Consider the following 9,412-nt stretch of genomic DNA (forward strand, 5'->3'; position numbering starts at 1 on the left):
CGCCTAGCGCCTAGAACGCTTAGTCGGGGCCTAGACGGTTTTTAGGCGGTTTAGGCGTTTACAACATAAAACATTATATATATATAATTATATTAAAATATATGTTATAAAAATAAAAAAATATAAACAACGGTAAGAAAAATACATTTATTTAAGTTATATTAACAACATATAAATGTTTATAATTACGTATATAGATATAAAACATAATAATTTAATTATATGTAATTTAAAAATCAAAAATAAATATTAAAATAAAATGTATGTAATTTTAAACGGGTTAGGCGGTCATCTAGACGTCTGCCGAGCGCCTAGCGCCTAGACGGCGCCTAGAAGGCCGCCTAGACGGCGCCTAGACGGCCGCCTAGACCACTTTCTTGAACACTGCTACAAATAAGTAAATCTTGACATAAAATCTGAATTAAAAAAGTCTGTTTTAAACCGATCTATTTTTTTTTTAGAACGATTTTTCTTATTCAGTAAAATCCGGTTGGATGCCATGTAAAATATCATATTTTACAATGGATCGACAATTGGATAAAAAACGAAAAAAATTATATATAATTTACCCAATCCCTAGTATTATTTAGAGGATGAAATAGTAGAATTATAAAACTATAAGGCTAAAACTAAAACATCTATAACCATTCAGGGACTTCAAAAGAAAAGTTTTTTTTTTTTTTTTTATTGTCTCAAATTTTTACTTCTAAAGTATTTCTGAGTTATGTTTTGTTTTGTTTTGTTTTGTTTTTGTTTTTATAAGTGCGTCCCGAAATCTGACGAGCTGAAGCGCTTTCGCAAAACACACATCACACACCATTCTCACAACATCGTACTTATCGCCTCTTCTCCCATTCTCTCTCTCTCTCTCTCTCTCCCCCTCTTTGGATCCACCATGCAATTTCTTCAATCTTCATCCCTCCGCGCTTCTCCGCCGAACCCACTTCGCTTACCTTCGAATCGACAATCACATCAGATTACAAATGCCAGACCCCTTAGAAGACAACGCTCGTTCATCTCCGCATCAGCATCAGCCACTGTCTCCGCTCCCAAACGCGAAACAGATCCGAAGAAACGAGTCGTGATTACTGGTATGGGTCTCGTCTCCGTGTTTGGCAACGACGTTGATGCTTACTACGAGAAACTGCTCTCTGGTGAGAGTGGGATCAGTTTGATTGACCGTTTCGATGCGTCCAAGTTCCCGACTCGATTCGGTGGTCAGATCCGTGGGTTTAGCTCTGAAGGTTATATTGATGGCAAGAATGAGCGTAGGCTTGATGATTGTTTGAAGTATTGCATTGTTGCTGGCAAGAAAGCTCTTGAGAGTGCTAATCTTGGTGGTGATAAGCTTAACTCGGTAACCTCTTTCTTCATCTTAGATTGATCATAAAGTTTCAATTTTTCTGTCTTAGATTTGAATTAGACACATAAAGAGTTTAAATTTCAGATTAGATTGAACATTTTCTTGAATTAGTTAGCTCTACTACATCACTGGTTTGGGTGTTTTGTAGATTGATAAGAGGAAAGCTGGAGTACTAGTTGGGACTGGTATGGGAGGTTTAACTGTGTTTTCAGAAGGTGTTCAGAATCTGATTGAGAAGGGTCACAGGAGGATTAGTCCATTTTTTATACCTTATGCTATAACAAACATGGGTTCTGCTTTGTTGGCGATTGATCTTGGTCTTATGGGTCCAAACTACTCGATCTCAACTGCTTGTGCTACTTCTAACTACTGCTTTTACGCTGCTGCCAACCACATTCGTCGTGGTGAAGCTGATATGATGATTGCTGGTGGAACCGAGGCTGCTATTATTCCTATTGGGTTGGGAGGTTTTGTTGCTTGTAGGGCATTGTCACAGAGAAATGATGACCCTCAGACTGCTTCAAGGCCATGGGATAAAGCAAGAGATGGCTTTGTTATGGGCGAAGGAGCTGGTGTTCTGGTATGTTTCAGAAATTCTTACTCTTTACATTTGGAATTATGGATTTACATATAGTTGGCTGGCTATATATATTAGCCTGTTTTGGCCTAATGGATTTGGTACACTGTTATCTTGCTGAATGGTTCTTACCTCTAAATTATGAAACTTGCTTTCCCATAGTCGATTAGCTGCGGAAGTATCTTTGCATTTTGAATTTTACAACTCTACAAAGTTTGTTTGTTTCATCATGATATTGGCTCATACATATTATTGTCTTCTTTATTATTAGGTGATGGAAAGCTTGGAACATGCAATGAAACGTGGTGCTCCTATTGTAGCTGAGTATCTTGGAGGTGCTGTTAATTGCGATGCTCACCATATGACTGATCCAAGAGCTGATGGGCTTGGTGTCTCTTCATGTATTGAGAGATGTCTTGAAGATGCTGGTGTATCACCTGAGGAGGTAAAACCACAAACTTTTCATGCTTCCAAATCTGAAACAAAGGGTTTCCATTAAATTCCTGTTAGTCGGTTGCTTCCCTACTTAGATCCACTTCACGTTTTTCAGGTAAATTACATCAACGCTCATGCAACTTCCACTCTTGCTGGTGATCTTGCTGAGATTAATGCCATTAAAAAGGTATTCAAGAGCACTTCAGGGATCAAAATCAACGCCACCAAGGTTCGTCCCCGAGGCTACTGCGATTGAATGTTCTTCTTCTCCTCCTTTTTGTGTATTGTTTGCTTTGCATTTCCTGTTGATAACAGTTTTTTTTTTGTTACAGTCTATGATAGGTCACTGCCTCGGTGCAGCTGGAGGTCTAGAAGCCATCGCCGTCGTGAAGGCTATCAACACTGGATGGCTGCATCCTTCCATCAACCAATTTGTACGTATAATCTTCCTTTTCTAACATAAAATCATTTACAAGTTCAACATCACAGTATAACAAGGAGTCAAGAAAAGGCTTCTTTTGATTCTCCTTAAACTGTGGGCTTTGTTTTAGACGCTTATGCTCTGTTTTTCATTGTAGAACCCGGAACAAGCTGTGGACTTTGACACGGTCGCAAACCAGAAGAAGCAGCACGAGGTTGATGTTGGTAAGTGACGATATGCCCACCATGTCATTGGATTAAACTGAAAACGATTTCTCTGATTAATAATGTCTTTCTGTTGTTGCTGCAGCCATATCAAACTCGTTCGGGTTCGGTGGACACAACTCAGTCGTCGCCTTCTCTGCCTTCAAACCCTGATTTTTCATACCTTTTAAAAATTCTCTGCCTCATCTGTTACATCACCATCGTCATCCATCATCACCAGTTGCAGCTCTTCTTTGTTAACAAGTTGGAGCTCTTCCTCTGGCCATTTCCGAATCTCATTTTTCATTCCCTGTTTTCTTATTGTCACTGAGATTTCAGATTTTGCTTGTTACCCCCCTCTTATCCCCGCGCAATGTTTGTATCTTTAGTTCGTTTCATATTTGAGTAATTTATAAACAGAACTGAGAATCTTTTGTAGCAATGGTGTTAGTTTCAGAATAATCCAATTAGTGGGATTCTCAACAATACTTATTACTCTGAGTTTTTTATGTCCAAAGAAATTAAATTTATTAGAAAAAAGTTTGAATTTTACAATGAGTTACATTTTACAAATGTCACTGGTTTAGTTTGGTTTTTATACAATTTCTCTTATATATACCGGTTCACTGGTTTGAAAATAAGGAACACAGTAGCAAAAGTAAACCGAATCTAGTTGAATTGATTTGGTACGTGCAGGGTAAACCAGATATACCGTACCGGTTTGGTGTTATCGCCTTGAGTAACGCGGAAGAGGAGCGCGTTGGCGCCACCGACAAAAAATCTCTAAGCGCTTCGAGGAAGGCCCAACCAAAAGCCCAATAAATATCGGCCCAAAATAACACTCTTCCCGCCAAAAAGGGAACAGGTCATCTCACAATATCCCGCCATAGCAAGACCCTCCCTTTATGCTTCTCGAAATCGAAACTCACTAAATCAGTTTTTTTTTTTTTTTTTTTTTTTCATAGAAGAAGACGAAGAAGAAGGGCTGAACGAAGAACCCAGATTTTGTTAAGAAAATGGATGTACCAGAGGAGACGAGGCTTCGCCACAAGAGAGATTTTATCCAGTTCCTCGATAGCGTAAGTCGACTTCACTCTTATCACTTCCTCCTGTCTTTAACCAGACATTTTCTCGAGCTTTCTTCTGTTCTTGTCTAGATGTAAATTGGGAAAATTGATTGAATTGTGTAGATGTACATTGAAGAAATCAAGGCGTTGGTACAGCAGAAGCGTCACCGTCTCATTGTCGATATCTCTCACATTCATGACTACTTCCGCGATTCCTCCTCTAGGTTCGTTCTTAATATTCGTAATTTTTTAATCGGTTCTTTTGTACAAAGGTTATGAATTCTCAATTACGTTTGTTAATTTATTGGAGATTTTAGGGTTTTGTGAATTTGGGGATTTTTAAAGGTTTGTGCTTTTTTTAGATATATATATATATAAGTCTTATGAATTGGAGTTTTTGTTTTTTTTTGGGGATAGGATACTGAGAAATCCAAATGAGTACATGCAATCATTTTGTGAGGCAGCTACTGAAGCTACCCGAGGTATTGACCCTAAATACTTGAAGGAAGGAGAGCAAGTCCTTGTTGGATTTGAAGGTGTTTTCGTCTCTCGTGTTGTCACTCCTAGAGAGCTTCTCTCTGAGTTTATCGGATCTTTAGTCTGTGTTGAGGGCATTGTCACCAAATGTACGCATTTTCACTCTTTTCCTCTTCCTTCTTCATGCTGTTTTCTTGTTTATCTTCAAGTTCAAAAATCTCTGACGCATGTTTTGTTTCTTTCTCTTCAGGCTCTCTTGTGAGGCCAAAGGTTGTTAAAAGCGTNTAGAAAAAAGTTTTAATTTTACAATGAGTTACATTTACAAATGTCACTGGTTTAGTTTGGTTTTTATACAATTTCTTATATATACCGGTTCACTGGTTTGAAAATAAGGAACACAGTAGCAAAAATAAACCGAATCTAGTTGAATTGATTTGGTACGTGCAGGGTAAACCAGATATACCGTACCGGTTTGGTGTTATCGCCTTTAGTTCAATGCGGAAGAGGAGCGCGTTGGCGCCACCGACAAAAAATCTCTAAGCGCGTCGATGAAGGCCCAACCAAAAGCCCAATCAATATCGGCCCAAAATAACACTCTTCCCGCCAAAAAGGGAACAGGTCATCTCACAATATCCCGCCATAGCAAGACCTTCCCTTTATGCTTCTCGAAATCGAAACTCACTAAATCAGGTTTTTTTTTTCATAGAAGAAGACGAAGAAGGGCTGAACGAAGAACCCAGATTTTGTTAAGAAAATGGATGTACCAGAGGAGACGAGGCTTCGCCACAAGAGAGATTTTATCCAGTTCCTCGATAGCGTAAGTCGACTTCACTCTTATCACTTCCTCCTGTCTTTAACCAGACATTTTCTCGAGCTTTCTTCTGTTCTTGTCTAGATGTAAATTGGGAAAATTGATTGAATTGTGTAGATGTACATAGAAGAAATCAAGGCGTTGGTACAGCAGAAGCGTCACCGTCTCATTGTCGATATCTCTCACATTCATGACTACTTCCGCGATTCCTCCTCTTGGTTCGTCATCTTTCCTGAATTTGCGATAGTTTTTTAATCGGTTATTTTGTAGAAATGTTATGAATTTTCAATAACGTTTGTCAATTTATTGGAGATTTTAGGGTTTTGTGAATTTGGGGATTTTAAAGGTATGTGCTTTTTTAGATATATAGTCTTATGAATTGGAGTTTTTGTTTTGTGGGGATAGGATACTGAGGAATCCAAATGAGTACATGCAGTCATTTTGTGAGGCAGCTACTGAAGCTACCAGAGGTATTGACCCTAAATACTTGAAGGAAGGAGAGCAAGTCCTTGTTGGATTTGAAGGTGTTTTCGTCTCTCGTGTTGTCACTCCTAGAGAGCTTCTCTCTGAGTTTATCGGATCTTTAGTCTGTGTTGAGGGCATTGTCACCAAATGTACGCATTTTCACTTTTTTCCTCTGCCTTCTTCATGCTGTTTTCTTGTTTATCTTCGAGTTCAAAAATCTCTGACACATGTTTTTTTTACTTCTCTTCAGGTTCTCTTGTGAGGCCAAAGGTTGTTAAAAGCGTACACTTTTGTCCATCAACCGGTGAATTTACTAATCGAGAATATCGAGACATAACATCTCATGCGGGTTTACCCACTGGATCTGTCTATCCCACAAGGGTAATTACATGTTTCTTTTCTTGTTTTTCTACCTTTATATCTGGAAGATTTGCCTGTTACTGAATACAGAGTTTGTATTTTCAGGATGATAAGGGCAATTTATTGGTGACTGAGTATGGGCTGTGCAAATACAAAGATCATCAGACCTTGTCAATTCAAGAAGTTCCTGAAAATGCTGCTCCTGGTCAGCTCCCACGAAGCGTGGATGTCATAGCTGAGGATGACCTTGTTGACTCATGCAAGCCAGGAGATCGAGTCGCTATTTTTGGAATTTACAAAGCTCTTCCAGGGAAAAGCAAGGGTAGTGTAAATGGAGTCTTTAGGTGCGTTTTCTCTCACACATCCCTAAGTTCAAAATGTTATTTTCACCTCGATAACGTTGACCAAGCTCTTTCTGCTCTGTAGGACTATCCTCATAGCCAATAATATCGCTCTGCTCAACAAAGAAGCAAATGCACCTATATACCAACCACGAGACCTACAGTACATTAAAAAGATTGCAGGCAGAGATGATGCATTTGATCTCCTGGCTCGTTCCTTAGCACCTTCTATCTATGGGCACACTTGGATAAAGAAAGCAGTAGTTTTACTGATGCTTGGCGGTGTTGAAAAGAACCTCAAGAATGGTACCCACTTGAGAGGGTAAGTCTTTCTTGAAAACAGATTTCAGCTTCGGTTCATTGGATACTATTTGTCTAAGTGATTTTTTCTTTCTCCACTTAAAAAAAAATTTGGTGCTTTCAGAGACATCAACATGATGATGGTTGGTGATCCATCTGTTGCTAAATCTCAACTTCTGAGAGCGATAATGAATATTGCACCATTGGCTATATCAACCACAGGTCGTGGTTCTTCTGGTGTTGGGTTAACTGCTGCTGTGACTTCTGACCAAGAAACAGGTAAAAAGCACACAGATGCGTTTCGACATTTTTTTTTGTTTCAAAAACTAAAACCAAAATTTGGAAAAGGTCATAGTGCTATTTCTCAGAAAAATCAACTTCTCATTTTCATCAGGGGAGCGAAGACTAGAAGCTGGTGCAATGGTCCTCGCTGATAAAGGTATTGTGTGCATTGACGAGTTTGATAAGATGAACGATCAGGACCGAGTTGCTATACACGAAGTGATGGAACAACAGACTGTAACCATAGCAAAAGCCGGTATCCATGCATCACTGAACGCTAGATGCAGTGTGGTTGCAGCTGCAAATCCCATATATGGAACTGTAAGTCCGCACATAACATGTCCTAATCTGCTGACTCTACTGACTAGTATCCCTTTGTTCTAATATCTTACTCTTGCTCCTGCAGTATGACAGATCACTGACTCCAACAAAGAACATTGGACTTCCAGACTCGCTGCTTTCTCGTTTTGATCTACTGTTTATTGTGTTGGACCAAATGGATGCTGGTGTCGACCGCCTGATATCAGAACATGTCTTGCGCATGCATCGTTACAAAAACGATAGAGGTAGCCTACAAATCATGCTTCTGTGGTTTACCAAACATTTCACAACCCACGGTTTGAAACATATATGTCTTTTGATTGATCATAGGTGAGGCAGGGCCAGATGGAAGCTTGCCATACACGAGAGAGGACGATGGTGAGAGTGAAGTATTTGTTAAGTATAACCAAACTCTACATGGGAAGAGGAAAAGAGGCCAAACATATGACAAAACCCTTACGATTAAGTTCTTGAAGAAGTACATTCATTATGCCAAGCACCGTATCACGCCAAAGCTCACTGATGAAGTGAGACACTGAACTCAAATATATCAATTTTTACGTATCTGATTATCTTTATCACTAAAATCTCTCTTTTGTTATTAAATTTGCAGGCATCAGAACGTATTGCAGAAGCATATGCAGATCTCAGAAATGCAGGTTCCGATACCAAGGTAATTCATTTCATAACATTACCTTACATTGAGTGTTTTGCCTTTGTCTTGGGAACCTGTATCTGACACAACCATCTACATTTCTGCAGACTGGAGGTACTCTTCCGATAACAGCCAGAACTCTGGAGACAATAATCCGTCTTGCCACAGCACATGCCAAAATGAAGTTGAGCAGAGAGGTGACAAACAATCTTCTGTTTATTACCTGGTCGTGAATATGTTCTCTTCAGATTCACTCTAAAGTAATAACTTTTTTTTTGAAAGGTTACTAAAACCGATGCAGAGGCTGCCTTGAAGCTTATGAACTTTGCAATATATCATCAAGAATTAACAGAGATGGATGAACGCGAGCAAGAGGAACGTCAAAGGGAACAAACAGAACAAGAAAGAACACCAAGTGGCCGTAGAGGCAATCAACGTAGTAATAATGAAGATGGAGCAGAGAATGACGCTGCGAATGTCGACAGGTAACTAATTTGATCTCCTCCCTGGAAACTCATATCACATTTTTCTCAAACCTAATATACATTGTTTTATTTTTTTTTGCTGGTCAATTCAGTGAAACTGCAGATCCAATGGAAGTGGATGAACCTCCAGTAGAGCAGTTCAGTGGCACGGTCTCTGCAGCACGGATTGAAGTGTTTGAACGAGTGTTTGGGCAGCACATGAGGACACACAGGCTTGATGACATTTCTATTGCAGATATAGAGACTGTTGTCAACAACAATGGAGTTGGCGCTTCTCGTTACTCTGCAGATGAGATAATGGCTCTCCTAGAGGTAAATCACAAATCAATAAAAAAGCTTTCTCACTCTTTTGCTTTTTATACAATTTCTTCATAACTTTACTCTATTGTGGAATTTGTGCAGAAACTGCAAGATGATAACAAAGTGATGATCAGCGATGGCAAAGTTCACATCATTTGATCATGAAGGAATCCATCATCTTTATCATTATGATATTAGAATTCAAAAATAGTGTAGTAGGAGAAGAAAACTCTTGGAAACCAAACTATCATTTTGCAAAATGTGTATTCATACAATTTTAAGTTATAAGTTCTGCATTTATGAAGTGATGATAAATGTTTAAGAAACGCATCTGATTACAAAATGGTGGAAGGATACACAGCAGAACAGTTGAGCAAAGCACAACCCAAGAATGAAATACTTCCATCATCTAATGTTATTTGTCTATACACAGCAGATAAGTTGATGTTACACATACGTTTCTAAATCTAATTTCTGAACTTGTATTATCGGGGTTAAATTCCACAAAGATGGGTTGAAATCAGTTTTGATATACAAAGTGATTCAACA

At 38.9% G+C, this 9,412-nt stretch overlaps 2 protein-coding genes across 4 annotated transcripts; both read left to right on the top strand.

Annotated features, from left to right (window-relative positions):
- LOC104760269 (3-oxoacyl-[acyl-carrier-protein] synthase I, chloroplastic) lies at nt 754–3,491 on the top strand. Its single transcript, XM_010483165.2, has 7 exons — nt 754–1,357; nt 1,512–1,943; nt 2,212–2,385; nt 2,491–2,604; nt 2,708–2,809; nt 2,954–3,020; nt 3,106–3,491. Exons 1-7 carry the CDS (start codon nt 896–898, stop codon nt 3,171–3,173), a joined length of 1,419 nt encoding a protein of 472 aa, XP_010481467.1. The 5' UTR covers nt 754–895; the 3' UTR covers nt 3,174–3,491.
- On the top strand, nt 3,638–9,191 carry LOC104760270 (DNA replication licensing factor MCM3). Of its 3 annotated transcripts, XM_010483167.2 has the most exons (16): nt 3,638–3,864; nt 3,965–4,078; nt 4,190–4,290; nt 4,484–4,692; nt 6,070–6,200; nt 6,285–6,523; nt 6,606–6,842; nt 6,945–7,099; nt 7,215–7,423; nt 7,509–7,668; nt 7,754–7,950; nt 8,037–8,096; nt 8,186–8,275; nt 8,361–8,563; nt 8,656–8,875; nt 8,966–9,191. In XM_010483167.2, the coding sequence occupies exons 2-16, from the start codon at nt 4,016–4,018 to the stop codon at nt 9,020–9,022; spliced, it is 2,331 nt and encodes a 776-aa protein (XP_010481469.1). In that variant the 5' UTR covers nt 3,638–3,864; nt 3,965–4,015; the 3' UTR covers nt 9,023–9,191. The 3 variants fall into 3 exon arrangements, with proteins under 3 accessions (XP_010481469.1, XP_019095970.1, XP_010481470.1); XM_019240425.1 differs by lacking the exons at nt 3,638–3,864; nt 4,484–4,692 and adding an exon at nt 5,760–5,968 and having other exon boundaries at nt 3,947–4,078; XM_010483168.2 differs by lacking the exons at nt 3,638–3,864; nt 3,965–4,078; nt 4,190–4,290; nt 4,484–4,692 and adding exons at nt 5,205–5,360; nt 5,472–5,572; nt 5,760–5,968.

This window comes from Camelina sativa, chromosome 18 (assembly GCF_000633955.1).
Source record: "Camelina sativa cultivar DH55 chromosome 18, Cs, whole genome shotgun sequence".
Lineage (NCBI taxonomy): Eukaryota > Viridiplantae > Streptophyta > Magnoliopsida > Brassicales > Brassicaceae > Camelina > Camelina sativa.

Bases quoted from the DNA above. Each gene is read 5' to 3' on its own strand.
- LOC104760269 (XM_010483165.2), top strand. From the start codon at position 896: ATGCAATTTCTTCAATCTTCATCCCTCCGCGCTTCTCCGCCGAACCCA. The intron at 1,358-1,511 runs GTAACCTCTTTC...GGTGTTTTGTAG, and splicing joins GTGGTGATAAGCTTAACTCG to ATTGATAAGAGGAAAGCTGG. The intron at 2,386-2,490 runs GTAAAACCACAA...CACGTTTTTCAG, and splicing joins CTGGTGTATCACCTGAGGAG to GTAAATTACATCAACGCTCA.
- LOC104760270 (XM_010483167.2), top strand. From the start codon at position 4,016: ATGGATGTACCAGAGGAGACGAGGCTTCGCCACAAGAGAGATTTTATC. The intron at 4,079-4,189 runs GTAAGTCGACTT...TGAATTGTGTAG, and splicing joins TTATCCAGTTCCTCGATAGC to ATGTACATTGAAGAAATCAA. The intron at 7,100-7,214 runs GTAAAAAGCACA...CATTTTCATCAG, and splicing joins GACTTCTGACCAAGAAACAG to GGGAGCGAAGACTAGAAGCT.